Consider the following 22419-nt stretch of genomic DNA (forward strand, 5'->3'; position numbering starts at 1 on the left):
TCACAGGACAGATTCCTTTGATTCTGGAACACTAATATCAGGAGGATTTAAAGACTGGTCCCTATGCATTACAAGAGGAGATGTCTCTGCTTCCGACTTGAGGTTTGGCACAGCCTCTACATAAACATCCTTGAGTTCCGGCTGGTTCTTCGCGATTTCTTTTTGGTTCAGATAATGAAGAATTCCCGCACCGAGAGCATCTCCTTCAACATTTACAACTGTGGTAGTGCGGTCCCTTGGAAGAGGAAACAAAATGTAAGTATGTATAAATATAAACTTCACACATAAATGAAAATTATTTTGATTAATATCCCATTGGTACTTAAAATGGTTTGTATGCGAGAACCCAATAGATGTTTAGTACATGTATTATATAACATGGCCTATCTAATAGTGCATGGAGTCTCTACCAGTAATGGAAGACCCAACTGCTACCTAATAATTATCTTCCAAAAAATGTAATAGTGAGTTGTACATAATTTAACTATATATAAATAAACCATTCCCTGACTAGGAGTTACAAAGCAAAAGTGCTTTGAATATTGCTCCTGGAACTTTTGAAAATGTACACTAGTAAATTAAATAACCCACTGCTGCACTTAGCATATTGTGGGATTGCATGTCCAAGGGTGTATTGATACTGGCTACATCCAAATTATATTCTGAATCATAGCGATGCATGTCGGAGAATGTATCACTTTAATTCCAAAAGAAGAAAGAAGCCAAACCGTTTATACATCAGGATTAATTTAATGAGAAAACATGTAGAAACCTATTGTTTTTATAAACAGTGATATTTCCCATTTAATAATCCAACCCAGCATGAATGCTCTGTATAAGGGCACGCAGTTTGGTGATCAAAGAACATTTTTATTTGGATACTTACACAATCCAGTCTACAGCCAGTATCAGCGACAGGTCATTTGTGGGGAGTCCGATAGCCTCCAGGATAATTGCTATTGTGAGAACGCCTCCTGCAGGGATTCCTGCTGCTCCTACGCTGGATGCTGTGGCAGTGACGCTGCAAACGAGTTAGAAATTACCTTTAGCAGCTGGGTATAATAGACAAAAGGGCAAAGATATTTATCTATTATTAAAGAGCTTATGGGATGTGATCTATGCTATGAACATATTTATATATTGGGTTTAAGTCATGAATTTATTAATATCAGCCCTTCTATTACTCTCCAAATGCGTTAATGTTTCCTCAACTCTATCTCCACAACCCACCTCCAAAAGCCCTATCACCTATTTTGCAGCAAGGGAATTTGAAAAATAATCTTGTTTCTATACACATTTTTGTGACTATTATGACTGTAGAAGACGCCTACACACCATACATTCTGAAAATTGGGACATCATGGAAGGAAAGATGGACTGAGGGATTTGGGTTCCAAAGTTGGGCTGTCCCTATCCTGGCCCGTATTCTTCACCATTTTGGAATTTATTCTAACGCAGGAATTTGCAGTAGAGTTGCACATATAGTACTTCAAGACGTTTTAAACAACCAACAGCGTAGAGTGTTTCCTGCAAGAACCTTATCCATCAGAAGAAGTGACCCCTGAGTTTCCTAAAGCTTATGTGACTAGTAATCTTTTTTCTATGCTGGCCCAATAAACAGTATCACCTTTGATTACAAACTGAATCATGGACTAAAATGTCTTTATTCATTATTCTTATCTCTATTTTCTTGTAAAATCTTCAATTTCTCCATAGGTTTAGACCCTGTTAGTTTGATTACTTACAGAATAGTGAAGATTTGTCCGGCATTAAGTTCATGATTGTTCATCTGAGCAATGAAAACCGCAGCCATGCACTGGAAGATGGCAGCTCCGTCCATGTTCACAGTGGCCCCGATGGGAAGGATAAATCTGCTAATCCTTTTATCGACACCATTGTTTTCTTCAATACATTTAATCATGGTCGGGAGGGTAGCAGAACTGGAGATAAAGTGTGACATACACAGTCAGATGGTTGGAATGTTCTTGCTGTTTATCTAACCAGAGCTGAATTTGAAAATATTATATATTTGTACAAGGCCAGATTAAGCCACTTGGGGACATGCAGCACTTATAGAGAAAGGGCCCCTTATTTCTTGCTCCCATCTATTTTCCCACAGTAACATAAATAAAACATAGTTAGTGTAAAATAAAACAAAAAGCAGTTTATTGTGAATTCTTCTACAGTCCTAGAATGATATCACACCCTGTTCATATTAAGTGTTGATATAACATTATGTCCCAAGTAGGTCTGGTGACTGCATATATGCAATCCTGTAGAATAGGCACTTCGTATGTGCTGCCAGTCTCTTGGGACATTGCACATGACTGTTGGCAAGTGGCACATAACTCTTGGTCAAGACTGTCCCGTCCCGTTCACACAGGACAAAACTGTAATGTAGGGCACAAGATATACAAAACCAGCTAGGAAGCAGCTAGGCACGTAAACTGCTCTAAACTGCCCTAGACTTGCAGTTTATCAGGCATTGTTCTTTGAGACCCTTGAAGCCACTTGTCTGGGGGCTGCAGTCCTCTAATGATCAGGGTACAAGCTCCAGCACAGCCTGTGACTGGGCACACAAGCCCACGTAACATGAAGGTGAAGGAAAAAAAGGACAGTGACGCAAGGGAAGAAGAAGGAGGCTGAATGAGTCTGTGAGCTAACGCCCTCCCGCTCTTTCTTTCTAGTTACAAATACTATAAATCAAGTAAGTCTACTACAAGATGGAGACCCAGGGGATGGAGACCCTACCACTCTGGGGCCCTGGAGCATTTTCTGCACATGCCCCTTGGTTAATCTCACTCTGCAGTTGTATAACCACACAGTACTTATGTTATATTCATATAGAGTTAAGCCTAATTGACTTATTTCAACATAAGTTGAGACTCATGCTCAATGATTTAAAAAGCAAGTTCAATTTGGTAAAGATGATACCTTTATTGGTTAAGGGAAATATAAGAGATTCCAAGCTTTTCAGACTATGTAGGTTTATTCTTCAGGCCTATTATGAACAGCTACACATAACACCCGTCACAATCATAGGCGTAGGAACCCCTAAAAATCTGGGGGGATAGCATTTTTACTGGTAGGCTATACCTGACCATTTCACCAACAGGGACTTTTATGACATTGCATTATAAATACATAGACATTAATATGTAGTTGGCCCCCCTTTGCAGCTATAACGACTTCCACTCTTCTGGGAACGATTTCCACAAGATTTTGGAGAGTTTCTGTGGGGAATTTTTGCAACCATGCCTTTATGGACCTTGTTTTGTACACTGGGGCACAGTCATGATGGAATAGAAAAGGACTTTCCCCAAAACTGTTCCCACAAAGTTAGAAGCATAGTGTTGTCCAAAATGTCTTGGTCTATCACCTTCAGCTCATAAAACGTTCTACTGGATGAATGGGAGAAAATTCCCACAGAAACAGAAAAATCTTACAACCACAGATGGACCCCACTGGACACGGCCACAGAGACTACTATGATGTATTGAGGGATCCATCTAAGACTCCTAACACGTCATGCACACAGGAACATATCCACACACTTAAGCACTTGAAAAACATACATACACAATAATACATCCCAAAACATTCCCACCCTAATATACCTAGACACATGCCCACCATAACACACCTGGAAACATACCAACATACCCATAAAAACAGATATGCACAATAACATACCCACAAACATACGCTATCACACCCAGACACACATTCAAACACATCCTTCACTTACTCTGCCTACCCCTAGATTTAACATGTGACGCTTTGTATTAGTGATGCCCTAGACCAAGTAGAACCCCGCAATATTCTCTTGTGTCTAAATGCTACATACAGTGACACGCACTCATTTTAACCAGAAATAGCCCCGGATTTAACCCTAGGTGCCCCTTGTTAAACATGTGTTACAGGGAATCATTCTCTTCCCTTTAAGTACGACATGCCTGCTCATACACACACATATGCACTGCTCTTACGCATGCCTGCCCACAAAAACACACATATACGCTGCAATTGCCTGCACATACACACTTGCCAGTACTCACACATATGCACTACCCTTATACACGCCTGCCCAAACATACATAAACTGCTCACACACACATGCCTCCCCATAAATATACACTGCCCTTGCACATACTTACACAGACGTATACACTATAAGACAAATACACTCCTTATATACACACATATACACAGCCCATACAGACGTACACATATACACAGCCCATACAGACGTACACATATACACTGCCCATACAGACGTACACATATACACAGCCCATACAGACGTACACATATACACTGCCTATACAGACGTACACATATACACTGCACATACACACGTATGCACATACACTGCCCTTATATGCGCGTGCCCATACACGCACATATACACACCTGCCCTATACACACACACACACACATATGCCTGCCCAAGTGCCCATACACATTCATAAACATTGCCCATATACATGCCTCACCATTTGTATATGCACACACACATATCTACCATCAGACCCCCCCTTCGTTTTGCACATCAGACCCCCCTCGTTTTGCACATCAGACCCCCCCTCGTTTTGCACATCAGACACCCCCCTCGTTTTGCACATCAGACCCCCCCTCGTTTTGCACATCAGACCCCCCCCCGTTTTGCACATCAGACCCCTCCCTCGTTTTGCACATCAGACCCCCCCTTCGTTTTGCACATCAGACCCCCCCTCGTTTTGCACATCAGACCCCCCCTCGTTTTCCACTTCAACCCCCCCTCGTTTTCCACTTCAAACACCCCCCCCCTCGTTCTTCACATCCCTTACCTTTCTCTTCTTCCTTTCTGCTTTCTCTTCATCCTCTCCTTCTGGTTTGCCGCTCACTCTCAGTGCAGTGCGGCTGCGCACAGCTGTTTATGCTGAGCGCCGGGGCTGGGATATAAACGTCATATCCCATCGCCCGGCGCTCAGCGACAGAGAGCACACTGATCTCCCCAACCAGTCCTGCACGCTGCAGCTGCTGATCGGGCAGCTGTGCACCACTTACAGCCCTGGGGGGGATTTCTCTATTATCGGTCCCCCCACATGATTTCCTGGAGGGGATCCATCCCGTCCCCCCCGGTTCCTACGCCCGTGGTCACAATTACAACAGACTTACCTTGAGCATGTTGCAAAGGCTGTTGCAAAGGGTGTAATCAGTCCCAACAGGAACCTGAATGGGTTTTTACGTGTAAACGCAAAATATATCAGCGGAAGCACTATTCCTCCATGAATGATGTGACCCAGGATGGAGGCCATTATATATTTCCCCAGGCTGGTCACCAAAAGCACAATGTTCCCCATTTCAACAAACTTGCTTCCAACGAGAAACATAATTCCAACAGGAACATACCTGTTTGAAAACACACAGAAATGCCAACTAAAACATTGCAAAGAGCTGCGTCCAAATACTGCCCATTTAAATGGACACTTCAATGTCCCAGAAGTATTTTTAGCTTCCGGCTGTTGAACTACAAGTCTTATGATCCTTAGAAATTGGCAGAGGAAGATGACAAAACACTGGCATGCCACTGAAAGACATTATATGGAAGATGGAATGGTGTTTAAGAATATGGGAAGTAAGAAAAAAAAAGTTTAAATAAAACAGAAGAGTGTCCAGTCAAAATAGTGAAATTATACTGTGAGGAAAATGTATGGTATGGGGTGTAAATGTTATAAGAGAAAAATAGCCTTGGGGCTGCAGTTTGCCCATCCATAATGTAGACTGTAAATTAACTCACATACCTGACGTTACTTACCACATAATCCAGGACACGAGAACCATGGTGGCTTCGTTAAAGGCGTTAAAAAATCTTATAAGTTCTTCACCTTCTGGCCCCAACTTTTTTAACGCCACTCCCAGCACAAGTGCAAAGAGGACCAGTCCTAAAATATTCATCCCATCAACTTCCGCACCCACAGGCACCTGCAAAGTCAGATATATCACTGATGTTCATGGACTGTTTAGGAAGAGTATCAAAGCTTTCCAAGGTACAATATAGAAAAATCAGATCTCCAAGAAAACCCACATCCCATACTATTTGAAGCAGCAGTTCAGACCCTAAAGTGCTTTAGAACAAGAGCTTTCATTCTCAGCGATTAAGCTTCAATTAAGAAAACAAAGGGTTGGGTTTTCAAAGGCCTTGCAAAGTATGTTCCTGGTGATTAGTTTGGTCGCTGACTTCAAACGTTCCAATATCTGTTATATTAAAACTACTGGCCGTTCTCCGAGGAAGTACAAGAAAAACATCCTGAAATTGTATCTAGTGTGCATTAACCCCTTCGCGACCTTTGCCGGTTCAGGACCGTCATAACAAGAAGGTCACTAAATGACCTTTGACGGTCCTGAACCGTCAAAAAATTAAATAAGCTTAGAAAGTGATCAAGGATCACTTTCTTCGCTTAAACGGCCTTGCTACAATGCCTCGATGTCGAGGCATTCAGCAAGGCCGAGATCGGCATCGGGGGCCATGTCTGGCCCCTCCCCGGGGCGTCAACAGCCGCCATACATTGTATGGCGGCGGACGCCCGTTTTAAAAGCGTTTAGGAGGCGATCAACGATCGCCTCCTAAACTTAAATGGTGTCGCTGGAATGCCTCGATCAGGAGGCATCCAGCGACACCAAACACTTACCTCTGGGTGGGCTGTGACCGCTCCGGAGAGCGGTCACAGCCGCCGCTGCCGGTGATCTTCGCCATCAAGCAAGATGGCGGCGGCCCGGGAAATAAAACAATAAAGACGAAAAAGTTCGCTAGAGGGTCTCCAGACCCTCTAGAGAACTGGCTCCACTTGCTGGTTGAATACAGGTACTGCATTCAACCATGCAAGTCAATGGAGCCCAGCTTTCTAATCACTATGTGATTAGTAAAATATTCAAAAAAAATAAAAATAAATAAAAACTGGAAAAAAAAATTAAAAAAAAATGTGCTAACATTTAAAAATAATTATGCAGTGATGTCACTAGATGAACCATCCAGTATCAGCAAAATGTGTAAAAAAAAATATAAAAAAAGTATTAAAAAAATAAAATAAAATTAAAAAATAAAGTTTATTATTTTGAGCAAGTGCTAAAATTTCTCAAAAATCTCAACAAAGAGTTAAAATAAAAGCACTTCAAATACCCAAGGGGTGTCTAATATATAAAAAAAATGGCTGATGGGGTAAATTGGAGTGGCCTAGCTCAAAGATAGGGCATAGGTACAGACTGACCAAAATGGAGAAAAAAAGCGCACTTCCCAAATGTGGCATTTTAAATCTGAAACAACCCGACAAACCCATGCATGTCGGGTATCACTGCACTCAGGAGATGTTCCTGAACACACATTGGCGTGTTGTTTGACAGTGGCATATACCAGGACCTGTATATCTATAACTAAATTACAATTTGTGTGAAAAAAAAATAAAAAAAATTACTATTACAAAGTTTGACAAAGTGTAGTTCTATAATTGGTGCATGGAAAGGGTTAAAATAACAGCATTTGGAATACCCTGGGGTGTCTAGTTTTCAAAAATATATGGTTTGAATGGGTTAAATTGAGTTAACCGGCTTCAAAGATATTCCAAAGAGGAGAGGGAGGCAGAATGACCAAATGACCACCTGAATTACGCATTCCCCTAAAAGTAGCCTTTTACCAGCCAAACAATCTGACGAACCCATGCATGTGGGGTATCGCTGTACTCAGGAGATGTTGCTGAACACATATTGGGGTGTTGTTTGACAGTGACATATACCAGCACCTGTATATCTATAACTAAAGTACAATTTGTGTGGAAAAAAAAATAAAAAAAATTACTATTACAAAGTTTGACAAAGTGTAGTTGTATAATTGGTGCATGGAAAGGGTTAAAATAACAGCATTTGGAATACCCTGGGGTGTCTAGTTTTCAAAAATATATGGTTTGAATGGGTTAAATTGAGTTAACCGGCTTCAAAGATGTTCCAAAGAGGAGATGGAGGCAGACTGACCAGATTTGTTAAAAAAGATTTGGAAATCATAAAACGCTGCTTGTACTTATTGCCCTATAACTTACAAAAAACAGCAAAAAAACATAAAAACATTGGGTGTTTCTAAACTCAGGACAAGTAGTAGAATCTATTTAGCTAGTTTTTTACTTGCTTTTTTAGGTGAGTAAAAGATTTTTCAAATAAAAGTCATAAAATGTGTTTTTTTTTTCAATTTTGCACCATGTTTTTTTTATTTTTTTTTATAGTAAATAAGATGATACGATCAAAATAATGGTATCTGAAGAAAGCCCATCTTGTCCTGAAAAAAACAATATATAACTTATGTGGGTACACTAAATGGGTGAGGAGAAAATTACAGCTGAACACAAGCACCACAAAAGTGTCAAAACAGCCTCGGTCCCACAGGGTACAAAACGAAAAATGAGCCCGGTCCTTAAGGGGTTAATTTCCACTTTCCTGTAATCCACTAGACAGCAGTTCATTAGCATTAGAAGTACGAATTCTAAAGAGATCATTAAGATAGCTGTCTGCAGTACAAACCTAAAATCAGTATGCATACTCTTAACTGCATGAGGACATGAGTTAAATGACGCATGATATTACATCAACTTTTATCCACTTCCGATAAAAAAAATGTTTTTCCAAAAAAAAAACAAACAAAAAAAAAAACAACACATCAGTAGTTACAAGGGTACAAGGGAGGTTACTAGAAAGTCTGCACAATAGCCTATAAAAGTCTGCATATGTTTTGTGGACAGCACCAAATCATAGCCCACGGTCCATGGCTGTACCATAACAGTATTCCAGGGATAAACTAGACATTGCAATTTTACAATGGACTGGTTTGTGACCTATGGAAGTGTACACTAAAACGTGGATAGAGAAAAGCTTCTTCTGTCCTTCTAACTACATCAATAAAATAATTGGAGAAGATAGGAGTATAGAGGGAGATAGGAATTTACATTTAAACAATTTCTGTACGCCAAAAGCCCTAGAGTCGACATAACTGATTTTTTGGACCAAAGCTGGTCCTTCAGCATCCTGCTTCACTGTGACATTCAAGGAAACAGATGGAAAATTAGGATTAGTGACCCTGCAAGAGCTCACTTTTGTCACTTTGGTGTCTTGCTTTCTGGGCAGGAGATGTGTCCATTGACGTAAGAGCGTGCCAAATAAAAGAGACATTTGTGTCCTAATATATTTGTATCATTTAATACTAAAAATAATCAACCCATTCCATATTATTTTAAATTAACTCACCTTTTCAACTGTTACATTGCCATCGGTAGTGTTCCTGGTGTAGGTTACATAGTCAGTGGCATACTGTAATAAAAGAATACATTATTCGGGGACATCACAGTGGGTTTCAGTAATAATATCTATTTAATCCATCCAATCATACGATTACTGTTATTAGTGTAAACTTTGCAGCCAGGGTCCACCGGCATCTCCCACTGAAAAAAGTCTCCTTGCTTTATACGGAGTCATTAGAAAGAATATGGTTGGTCCTGGCCAATACATTGCTTTATAATGTTTTTTGAGAAGACTCAAGCTCTCCAGTTACATTTTTTTTTACTGTTATTTACTCACTTAATCACAGATTCTAGACTTCTACAAAACAAGCTTCTTTGTAAGCAATCCACAACTTCTATTAAGCGGTTAAATGGGTTGCGCAGAATATTAGCTCATCTACGATGAAAATGTTTTATATGCAAATTCCAGCTCATAAAAAGAAAGCTTCATCTAGAAATTCAATGCACTGTAGTAAGCTGAAACACTCTGATTATGGGTAAAGAAGCAAAGGCATCATATACCATTTACAATTTAACACTTTCAGTGCCAATATACCTATTATTGCATAGAGAGCCACCCCACTACTCCTGCAACCGCCACCAGTCATTAAAATGTAAAATTCATTATCGTGTATTTACTATTTTGGAAATATAATATAATACTACAACAATCTTTGAGACTTGCCTTTGATCTAATGGGGGCTGCAGTGGTGTGCTTTGATCTGATTAAACAAGCACTTGGAATCTGTGGATGCTGGACTGTGATTAATCAATACTTTACTGTATTAAATTCCCAGTTGGAAATTGACCATAACTGTTGTTTTAGGAAGTAATGACACATATGAAAGGCAAAGGTGGAACATTAGCTTCCATGGGACTCCACAACTTTGCGTCATGTCTCTGATGAAAAGTAAGGCTTAGCGTAAGAATTGTGTCCTACTTACCGATCGAAACGCTGCAGCTACAAGGTTGGAAGGCATCAAGTTTCTGTAAATAAAAGTACGAATATATTGTCACCGTGAGAAAAACATTATCAGTATTTGTGTTCAGTCTTCATTGAACCTTCTATTCTAATTTTGTTTAAGAATATAAATGGTTAAATTAAACATTTTAAATCTGTTACAAAACACATAAAAGTAGCATGAGCTTTCCTCCCAATGGACCTCACAGCTAATCCAGGTTGCCCAGGTTTTAGGAGTAGGAGTACACATTCCACTGATAGTAGCTTCCAATATTGCTTGCCAACAAAGATGTGTTTTGGTAAAACAAAAACATGGAAATACATTGTAGTAAGAATTTCATTATTTATTTGTTTGTAAATCTTTGCAAATAAAACTGATTTCGACCTATAACAGTAACATCCCTTTTTTCCCAGCCAACAAGGAAAGAAAGCTGGTTCAAGGTCTGCAACCAAGGAAAGCAGAGTAGATTTACTGGTAGATACGTACAGACTGGGGTATTGTGATCTTGGATCTGACACAACTTTATATTAATCAATAGGGCATACAAACCTGTTTATGCTATTTACATATCTGTTGCATAATTTATATTCATATATATTTAGTAGAGAAAAGAAGGTAGATGTATGGCTTGCCAGCCAGGTAAGGCTTTATTAAATAGCATCCTTTACTATTTTGGAAACTGAAACAGCGAAACTCAGCTCAAAGACACATCATCCATTGCGAGTCTTCATGGTTTCAGACTTGCAACAAACTTTGTAGCAAGTTTATCTGCAATCAGTAGTTTGCAGTGGCCAAGGCATAATGCCAAATTAAATTGTAATACCAGAGGAACCAAGGATGGAACGCACTATTGAACCCCGAATGAGAACACACTCAAGGAATCCAGAAGACCTCAACAATGAACGCTACCAAGATCATTGAAAAAAATGCTATGTGCCACACACCTATTCCAAACTAATCACACTCATAACTGGACATGCATATTTATTCAGACATGCATATTTATTCAGACCTCATATATGTTGATAGTTTTTCTTGGTTTAAACTGATTTGAGTGAAAATGAAACAATACTTAAACACGGTGATCAGAACATTTGCTTTGTAATTCTTTGGAAATCACTGAAACAGCATCACAGTTTTAATGATCCATGTTTTGCAGCATTTGAGCTTAACAGAAAAAATCTACTTGAGCTAAGCATGTTGTCCACATGATGACCGATGAGTGGCCTCTAATCAGATTGTTTTTTTTTTCTGAATTATTTTATTGCTTCTGTTAAATTAAATCATAATGATATGTCTCAAAATGTGCCTTCCTGCAACCATCCCAGCAGCTCATTAACTTGCAGATCATCCTCACTCAAAAGAAAAACGCATTATTTCTTCTTGGCAGTAAAGGAACATTTTGTTGCTCCTTAATAATTTGACCTGGTGTATAGATGGCAAAGATGAATTTATATATTTTGTGCTCCTGACTTTTATAAGATTTGTGCAGTTGATATCTCTCTCTCTCTCTATACAGTATATGATACATTTGATATGATATATATATGATATACATATATGATATGTATATCATATATGTATATCATATATATGATATATATATATATGATATACATATCATATATGTATATCATATATATATACATATATGATATATATAATATATTTAAAAAAAAACTTTTATGTATAAGCTTACAACTAGGTTACTATGAAAAAAAATCAAATTTCTGTGCATGGAGTGAGAATAAATAGGCTTGGACGATATCTAAAATGAACTCAAGGTGCTCATTTCAACTCCCCACTTATATGCATTGAAAGCTGTGTCCCTAACAGGTGTAGAGTTTTTAAATGTTGGAAATTCATCATCCCTACAACGTTATTGGCACCCAGCTCTTTGAGGTATCCATTACAGGTCTACACAGTCATCAGATGTCTAAAATAACAAGGACTTTAGGCAGCATGCCCTAATGACTCCATCGGTTGGAACTGGACAGGACTGCACTGGGTGCTTTCTGTGCCAAATGTATTATGGGCTATAATATCAACTGAGTCATTTGACTGAGATCCCCTTGGGTTCAACATTGCCATGAATTCTCAGGAGAGTCATTCATGAATATCTAGTTAAAATAAACTGTGCATCACATTAAATTATATAACAGTATCAATGCCAAAAAATGTGGATTGCACATGAAGCGCGTGTAGTTACATATAGTTACATATACATATAGTACATAAGGTTGAAAAAAGAGCTAAGTCCACCTAAAACAGAGCACAACATACTGCAGAGTAGGTACACAAAAGGAGATAAATAGATAAATGATACGATTACTAGACCTGTGCATTCAGACTTGTCCAAATGTTATTTTTACTAATGTCCAAAAAACAAAGGGGGGGACCCCAAGGAAGCAGAGACCTCTGAATTTTCGTTTGCATTTTGTAGCTTTTTCACTCTCATGCTCTTACTCACAATGTCTCACACTCTCACTATCTCACACTCTCTGTCAAGGTCCCCCCACCTTCTCTGTTGGCCACTTCCATGTCTCCTTCTCTGCAGCTCTTCATTCTTTCTTCATCTGCTTCTCCCTGGTATCAGCTCTGCTTACGAGGCCTCCCAGAGCACTTCTGTAAAAGAATGGCACCTCAGTGCACATCCTCTCCCTGATTGAAGGAACGGGGGGGGGGGGTTTGCCCCTTTGGTTCTGTACTTTTGCGGGAAAACTTTGAGAGGCCGGAATAATGCAGATGGATTCGCTGAGAAAGAAAGGTGCAGAAACACTTCTTTCTCCGAGGATCGCTCTGCATTATTCTGGCCTCTTGGAGCACTTCTGCATATGGGGGAAGCCTTGCCATGTGCCACAGGGACAGCCTCTCCATCATTCCCCCAATCGGTGGAGAGGGTGCGCAGAGGCGCCACCATTTTGGGGAAACAATCCTGAAGGCCTGGTTAAGGGAGTGGATACTGGAGAGAAGCGATCTAACAGAGAAGACAGAAGAACAAGAGGAAGCAAGAGAATAAGCAGATCTCTGAAAAAGGAAACAGGGTTGTGGAAGCGGCCAGCAGAGAAGGTAGGGAGATGGAATGAGTACAACAAAATGCAAATGTAAATTCAGAACTCTCTGCTTTGTTTTCAAAAAGCTGGGGAAAAGGAGACAGGAACATGTTTATACTAGTAAAGCACTGTCCAGGTCCAAAGGTTGCCACCCCCACTGTATGGTTAAATATACCTCAGGCACAACACCGAATATACCGTATTTGCTCGATTATAAGACGACCCCCCAAAATCTGAATATTAACTTAGGAAAAAAAGAAAAAGCCTGAATATAAGACGACCCTAAAGGAAAAAAGTTTTACCAGTAAATGCTAATTCATGTAAACTATTTTTTTAAATAAAAGCTATGATTGAGAAAAATATTTTTTTTGTTTTTATTTCCTTGTATTTTCCAACCTGTCCCCCAGTTACGCACATCTGCCCCCAGGCTTGCCACACCAATATGGCACTGTGGCCCATGATATGCCTTGTAACCCCCTATATGCCACTGTGCCCCATGGTATGCCTTTTGACCCCCTATGTGCCACTCTGCCTCCAGAAATGCCTTATACCCCTATATGCCACTCTGGCATTTAGGGGGTTAAAAGGCATATTATGGGGCAGAGTGGCATATAGGGAGGTATAAGGCATTTCAGGAGGCAGAGTGCTCTATTAAATGCCCCCTTAACGCCACTCTGCCTCCTGAAATGCCTTATACCTCCCTATATGCCACTCTGCCCCATAATATGCCTTTTAACCCCCTAAGTGCCAGAGTGGCATATAGGGGTATAAGGCATTCCAGAAATGCCCTATGTCCCCATTTAACACACACACACACACACACACACTTACCGGTGCTTTCTAATTTCCTGCTGTATTGCCGGGGCAGCGGGTTGACGTCTCCTTCCGCTGCAGCCAGAAGGAGGTGGAGTTGGCAGCGGGGGTTTGTCTGCGTCCGTCGCGGATACCTTCCCCGGCTGTCAGAGATCAGAGTTCCCCGCACCGGTGGGGGGAACTCTGATCTCTGACAGTCGGGGAAGGTATCCGCGACGGACGCAGACAACCCCCGCTGCTAGCCACACCTCCTTCCGGCTGCAGCGGACGTTGTCTACGCGGATCGCGTAGACGTCAACCCGCTGCCCCGGCAATACAGCAGGAAGCACCGGTAAGTGTGTGTGGGGGGGGGGACAGGAGGATCCAGGTCCCCTGCAGCGGTGCAGGGGATCTGGATCTTAGTCTCATAATCAGACCTCTATTTGAGGTCTGATTAGAAGACGACCCCGATTAGAAGACGAGGGGTATTTTTCAGAGCATTTGCTCTGAAAAAAACCTCGTCTTATAATCGAGCAAATACGGTAGTATCTTAATTTACAAATAAAAAAAGTACATTGTATGAGGATTCCCTCAGGTTTCCACATTTAGCATCAAATGTACTAAGGCTAGACCCAGTGGTGGGCTGGTCTGGAGGCAATTGCCCCACAAGTAAGTTTAGCAGGAACTCGGTGGTGTCCCCTAATGCAACTTTATGTGACCCCACAGTAAAGGCGCAGTTGCTCTAACTGTGTGACATGAAGATATGCGCCAGACAAGCTATGTGTGTATGTTAGAGTGAATGTGTGAGTGTTCAAGCCACTTGGCCTTACATGCCTTCCAGGACAGAAGGTACCGGCCCTCTCTTGGCTAGTCTTGCACAGATCTATCTAAATAGAGGTAGCTCTTTTCATCACATGCAAACTTTACGTTTATTGCATACATTTGTAATCAAAATAATCTTGTGTGAAAAGAAACATGTGCAGCCCAGAGAAGGGAACACACCTGCTTTCATTTCTGGTTTATCATTTACCCATGACCTTCATTTCAAAGCAAATTAAAGCAAAAGGGGTATGCTGACATCATAATGTTCTGGAAACAGAACTTTGTTTAGGCTGATCAGTCTTGATAATAATCAAACTTTCGATGAGACATAATACCAGGAATGTTAAAATTAGTGCCCACTGTAAAGTTCACTCTAGGAATGTAAACAATAATTGTAGTAATACATTCTAATTATAGATAGATAATAATATAAAACAGATAAAAATTTAAAATATTGCATTAAAAATATAGTTACTGATTTAAAAAATATGCACTGTATGGGTATGTGTATGATATACATCTGTTTACTTTTATAGTGAAATACATTTTGAATATCTTAATCATTTGCCTTTTTATTTACTGCCTTACTTATGCAAGAAAAACAGCCTCAAAAACGATCTTGCACCTGGCCTCAGAAATCTTAAAAGTGTCAATTTGGGCCCATTTAATGCACCAAATATCCCACTGTTTGTTTAATCTATAAGAATTGGCTAACTGGAAGATGTAAATGGCTTGCAATAGTTTTTGACATAGTGGCGGGCTAAGCAATTTACACCTATCAGCCTGAACATTATGACCACCTGGCTAATATTGTGTAGGTCCCCCTTTTGCCACCAAAACAGCCCTGACCTGTCGAGGCATGGACTCCACTAGACCTCTGAAGGTGTCGTGTGGTATCTGGCACCAAGATGTTAGCAGCGGGTCCTTTAAGTCCTGTTAGCTGCAAGATGGGGCATCCATGGATGCATCTTGGTGCCATGTGTTCTCCAGGTAAGTGACGCACACACACCCGGCCATCCGCATGATGTAAAAGAAAACGTGATTCATCAGACCAGACAACCTTCTTCCATTGCTCCGTGGTCCAGTTCTTATGCTCACGTGCCCATTGTAGGCATTGTCGGCAGTGGACAGGGGTCAGCATGGGCACCCTGACTGGTCTGCTGCTACGCAGCCCCATACACATCAAATTGCGAAGCACCCACTGTTATTCACTTCACCTGTCAGCGGTCATAATGTTATGGCTCATGGGTGTATAGTGTGACTAAATCTTCAATATTTATGCTTTAGATTTTCGCCGGGTATGCTTTGAATTCTTACTTTGTTTTATGCACTAGTTTTCACTAGTCTTTAAACACCATAGGATGTATTGTGCATATCGTTAATCTAATGGTATTTAAAACCCCAGCCTTCAGTACTAAAACATACTGTATATACCTTATCCACATTAACAAATAGGCAAAACTGTCACAGATGCTTTCAAAGCCCATCCAAATAAATTTGATGATGATTGATAAATTATTTATCCGTTTCCACTTAAAGATATTAAAACGTATTCATTTAGGAGGTTGGGCCAAAAATCCCCCACCAATTTATGATATGGGAAGAAATGTATACAGTTTGCCGTAATGGTTACAAAGAACTCACAGTGTTAATGAGAAATGCCAAAAAATTCCAAATAAGAATTCAGCAAGTGCCAGGCAACTGCTAAATAGTTGTTGGAAGAATGGGACAAATGCCAGGGTTCTCTTGGGCCTCCTTCCTTTGTTGAATAGAAAGCAGCGAAGCTCCTGTTTGACTAAACACATGCAAATATCAGTAAAGAATGGTTAGAAAGACTTCCTGAGATCGGAGAGAGCTGAATATTGTTATAAAGGTGTTATCCAAACCTTCCCAAAGGGCCGATACATTTTCTTTCCTCATTGATGATTAAGAGCTCGATGGGTGATTAGAGGTGAGCTATACAAGCGGAAAAAAAATTTAGATCCACAACTCATGTAACGTAAACTCAATACATGACTTCCTGAGACATGGCGTGTAAGTACGATAACGTCGAACTGCATGAGTGGCTCCAAGCTGAACTACACAGGGGGAGTAAAGAACAGTCTAGCCCCAAAATTGTATTTTTATGCAAGCTATTATTAGTTATTATTTTATACAGTGCCATCATATTCCATAGCCCTGAACAAAGGGTAGATAAAATGATTAGTATATAACATAACAAGATGGCATACAGAAACAACAGGTGAGGACGGACCTGCTCAGAGGAGCTTACAATCTAGAGGAGCCTAGGGGTGTCCCATTAATTGCTCAACTCCCTGGGGTGTTCATTGATAATGATTATGCAGCATTTAACATGCTGTTATTATTATCATTTAAAATACAATTGAAGGCAAAATACAGCAGCTTGCGGTTGCATAAGGTAAGATTCCAGCTCTCCATCCATAGTGGCAAACAGGCAAGATATTTTATTTTATTTGTTATTCCCACACACTAGTATTTCCACAGAAGCCCTGAATATTTAGCACTGAAAGAAACTATTACTGTAGAAATGCTTAATCTCAATCAATATGTTAATCTATTTTTGCGCCAGGAGTTTTGCTATGCCGTCTGCTGGTGTTGTGATCTGCTACTCATATCACACCCAGCCGGTAATACATTTCCATTATATTCTGTAGAGCTGTATTAATATTTATTCTTGTAGTAGTCTGTTGGACCAATGATAATGGCTGTATTGACTGATCTCAAACTTCAACATAAAAACACAAAATAATATTTTAGCTAAAATGTATTTTTAGCAAAGTAGCCTATCTTGTGAGGTTTGCTGATTATTATTTATTATTATTTATTGTTTTATATAGCGCCATCAAATTCCGTAGCGCTGTACAATGGGTAGACAATTCTGATTCTTTGTTGGGGCAATTGGGGCAACCAGATTCCCCCTTTGAACAAGAGACTATTGTGTAATATGTATAGTGCTGTGTTTGCAATAAAATAATTTGTGTTCTCGGAGCTCTAGGCATCCTGCACCGGTTCACAGCACAAATCATTTACACTGGTGAGCTGTATTAACGGATTTCTAAGCGATGCCTTCAGTGACATGTGGAGAAAGCCACGTGAAATCCCATAACAATGCTATTCTATTTCTATGGTGAGCATAAAAACCCAGCATACCCACACTATATGTTCTTATGTGAAAGCACTTGCTTTATCCAAAAATATATGTTCCAAGGATTTCCTCCTAGGCATCCTGATTAATGCCTATGTTCCAAATTGTAACATTTGGCAATCACTGGGGTGCTAACCATGTTGACGTTTTCCTACAAGAAGAATTTAGCTCACTTAATCACCAAGATTTAATTGAAATTACCTTTGACCAATCCCACCTGTCCCTTAAGAGAAACCCACTTTGGTTGTCTCGGCAAAATGCATAGTGAGGTTTAAATTTATTCTGTGGGACTTTTGAAACCTCACTTAGCATCACTATGCAGTCTGACGAGAAAACCAAAGTGAGCGTCTCTTAAGGGACAGATGGGATGGGTAATTTCTATTAAATGTTGGTGTGTCCTGCCGGACATCAAGGTCTGGCCACATGAGATCTAGAGCGGTAACCCCACCTACAACCATTGGCGGATCCAGAGGTAAGTGTCGACACCTGGATTTATCTCCCTAATTTCCAGAAGGAAGATGGGTTGAGCGGGATGACGCAATGTGACGTGGGGAGTAACGATGCACCTCGCCAGACGAGCTGCATCAAAGACGGGCTAAGGCTCCCTCAGGTGTGTCTATGTATGCGTGTCTGTCTGGATATGTTAGTGTGTGTGACTGGGTGTGTTAATGCGTGTGTCTCCATATGTTAGTATGTGTGGGCATGTCAGTGTCTGTGTGGGAATTTTAGTGTGAGCGCGTGTGTTTTTGTTTGGGCATGTTAGCGTGTGTGTCTAGGTATGTTAGTAAAAAGTGTGTGTGTGGGTAAGTTAGTATGTGTGTGTGTGTGTCTGGGTACATTTGTGTGAGGTGACTGTGGGGGTATTTTAGTGTGTGCACATGTGTCTTTGGGTGTGTTAGCTTATATGTGTGGGTATGTTAGTGAAAGTACGTTTTTGTGAGTACTTGTGGGGTGAGTGTTTGTGCGGGTATTTTAATTGGGTATGTTAGTGAAAGTGTGTGTCTGGCTATGTTAGTGGAAGTGTGTGTCAGGGTATGTTAGTGGAAGTGTGTGTCAGGGTATGTTAGTGTGAGTATTTGTAGGGTGAGTGTTTGTGCGGGTATTTTAATGTATCTTTGTTTGGGTATGTTAGTATATGTGTTTGGGTATGTTAGTGAAAGTGTGTGTCTGGCTATGTTAGTGGAAGTGTGTGTCACGGTACGTTAGTGTGAGCATTTGTAGGGTATTGTAGTGTTTGTGTGGGTATTTTAGTGTAAAGTGGGCGCTGCAGAAAAAAAGGACACCCCTGCTATTGCAGTAATTATATAAAAATGACATTGTATTGGTTCTGGCTATTTTAAATCTACATACAGGTCATTTTAGATGTAAACCCTAAAAGCGGCTTATAATTTTCCTTGTCTCTCATTCCAGGAGACAGGAATTTTCATCAATTAGCAAAAGCCCTGGCTCTTAAATCATCCGATTTTTAGAACATTTTAGCAATTTAGTAACTCCAGTAATAGCTACAAAAAAAACAATCCAAAGAGCTGTGCAAGTCAATCATATACATACAAAAATGCATTTATACATACAATTACTGTGTTCGTTATGCACATACAAAGGCGTAATTATGTACCAGTGTTGTAGGTGCCGCCTTGTCTCCTTTATGTGTCTGATTTTCAGCGGCTATTTCCATTTGGTGCTTTTAACCCTTTATGTGCCAGTTGTGTGGCTACCAAGCCACTCTAATGGTTAAGTTCTTACGCTAATTTAAGGCATGAATACTCAGTTCCTTCTGTTCTAGTAATTCCTTGGAGACAGTATAATGCTGAGAAGGGATTTGCTTCAAGGAAGCGTGCACATTACTCTAAGGCAGCGTGCGCATTACTCTAAGGCAGCGTGCACACAATAGAGATGTAAGGCTATGGTGGGATTGCATCATTTCTGCAAGTCGCTAATGTTCTTGATAAAGTAAGAAAGCTGACAAGATACTGCATGCTATGAGAAGGAGTATGTGATCTCCTTACCTCTTTAATGAAGTCCGGGAATGGGATAGGTACGCTGATAATACAATGATAAGCAGGTGATGGCTGAAATGGAGAAGAGCTAGTCCAATTTAAACATTTTGGACCACTGCTACCAGTCAGCTACCAGGGTGTCTAGAGTGAGAAAGGCTTTAGATGGCCTTTCCATGATGACTGGATCATTTTTTATGGATTTTCTATACATTCTCTTTCTGTGAATGTGTTTTGGACAGGAAAGGATAATGAACAATCCAGTGATGGGTGCATTTGCCACAGTGTTGCTTCTCTATACATTAAGTTACCATGGGACATTTAAACAGCAATGTAAAAGTTTAAAAATTGTTGGCAATTTACTTATCGGTGCTCTTGGACCAAAACTCTTTAGTGCCAAACTCAATCAAGGTTTATATTAAAGGAGAATATTTGAGGTACTGCAGCAGCTGAATTATTAACCCCACAAACTCCACAGACTGAAGAACTAGTCCCTGGACAACAAATCACATCACACTGAGGCATATTTTTGTTATGAATGAATAATACTAGTAACCAATGTCTCCAAACAGCTGCCCCGATGTTTAAGCCCCTATTGTAACAATCTGCTGCCAGGTGGCATTAACCTCTTAGATTAAGCAGGTTTTGAAGCACCAGACAGATCAGAACTGCCCCGATCCGCTCGGGTACCAAATAATGCAACACACACAACCCGCAAACTACGTGCCGGTTTAGTGGATGGTGAAACGCGTGAAAGCGTTACCTGGCCAGGTCTAGGAACGAGTCGATTGTCTCCTTGTTGGTAGTCACCGTGCCCTCAATGCCCAGCGCGTTAGAGTTCAGTGCACCTGCCCCAGCACCCGGTTTAATGATGAAGCCAAGGGCTATGGCCAAACCTGATGCCATCAGGGTAGTCACCAAGAAGTAGCCCACTGCAATCCCGCCTAGCTTGCCCAGCGACCGGGTGTCCAGACTGGCAGCCCCTGAGATCAGGCTGCATACAACCAACGGCAGGATGATCATCCTCAGCATCCTGAGCAGCATCTCTCCCGGGAAGGCGAAGTAAGTCATCTGTGCCTTGGTCAGGTTCATGCTTCTTACTGCTGTCCCCAAACCAACCCCAAGCACTACCCCGGACACAGTGAGGATCACTATGGCGTTCTTCTTCAGGAACTGGGTACATCTCTGCCCCGGGGCAGGCTTGCCAGCCTTGGCCGCTTCCCCTGCGTCCTCCACTTCGCAGACCGAGTACTCAGGGTACTTGCCGACGTGCCCGTTAGATTCACAGGGCTTCTCCATCGCTGATCGGCGGCTCCTCTGTGTATGGCAGTGAGAGGCTGGTGTTGCAGGTGGAGATAGGTGTGTGTAGAGGCAGGTGTGTGTCACGGGCGCGGTGGCAGTGCGCTCCTCAGCCGCAAGCACCCTCTGCTCAACTCCAGTGACTCTCACTGCTACTAAAAGAACTGCAGCTCCAGCTGATGCAACAGAGCCTCCTCCTCCCCTCCAAGACAGACAGAATCCACCCCGCCCCCGAATCTGCCTTTACCATCACCCTCACGCCCTATCTTCACTACTTGGATCTCTGCCAACCGCACATCCACATATCTTTGCTGTCAAACGCCTGGCAGCCCTGGCAGCCCGACCTAACAGGGCAAAAACAGCAGGCTGGACCTTACTGATAATCTCCAGTACCCACCCAGATATATAGTACAGGGAGTATAGTGACAGCAACATAATATGCACTAATCACAGCCTTCCCATGATGACTTATGACTGATCCAAACCAGTAGACAAAAAATAGTTCAATAGATGCCACTGTTACGGTAACAAACCCCACCATACTGGATTGGGAATGATCAAATGAAAATGAAATAAACACTGCTTTTTTATAGAAAGAAGGATCACGTAAAGACTATATTTTATATTATATAGTCTCTATTTTCAAATGTTGAAGATGAAGGATGTCACTTAAAAAAAATATTTTGGTAAAAAGTATTCTCAGAATAACAAAGCAAGGAATCAACACACACCTGGCAAATACATACAGCATGTTATTAAAAAACATCTATCTTAAGTGATCAGCTCACTCAATCAATGTCCCTCCTCCTCTTTCAAGGAATGGCGAGCGCCATCTCTATATCTCCCTATTTTGCCCAAATCTTTCCTCCATCTGGTTCCTTTCTCCCTATCTCTCATCTTTTTTTTTATTTGGCATCCCTTTCTTTCCCTTGCCCCTCCCTCCATTAACTTACATAGACAGTAGCACACATTTTTACACACTCTCTCACATTTGCACAGACTTGCACACTTGCACCAAGACACATGGACTAA

The 22419-nt window shown here is 40.9% G+C and overlaps 1 protein-coding gene across 3 annotated transcripts; it reads right to left on the reverse strand.

Moving 5' to 3' along the window:
- LOC149303244 (neutral amino acid transporter A-like) lies at window positions 1-21387 on the reverse strand. 3 transcript variants are annotated; one of them, XM_089481489.1, is made up of 8 exons: window positions 20852-21387; window positions 10244-10286; window positions 9268-9330; window positions 5801-5967; window positions 5161-5394; window positions 1746-1940; window positions 887-1021; window positions 1-235 (listed from the first exon to the last, which is right to left on the reverse strand). In XM_089481489.1, exons 1-8 carry the CDS (start codon window positions 21385-21387, stop codon window positions 1-3), a joined length of 1608 nt encoding a protein of 535 aa, XP_089337615.1. The 3 variants fall into 3 exon arrangements, with proteins under 3 accessions (XP_089337615.1, XP_089337616.1, XP_089337617.1); XM_089481490.1 differs by lacking the exon at window positions 9268-9330 and adding an exon at window positions 8836-8858 and having other exon boundaries at window positions 5801-5974; window positions 10178-10286; window positions 20852-21252; XM_089481491.1 differs by lacking the exons at window positions 5161-5394; window positions 9268-9330; window positions 10244-10286; window positions 20852-21387 and having other exon boundaries at window positions 5801-5940.
- Between the last annotated feature and the right edge of the window lie 1032 nt (window positions 21388-22419).

The sequence above is a fragment of the Sceloporus occidentalis genome, unplaced genomic scaffold (genome assembly GCF_023333645.1).
Source record: "Sceloporus occidentalis isolate IW3139 unplaced genomic scaffold, rSceOcc1.0.p SCAF_15, whole genome shotgun sequence".
NCBI lineage: Eukaryota > Metazoa > Chordata > Lepidosauria > Squamata > Phrynosomatidae > Sceloporus > Sceloporus occidentalis.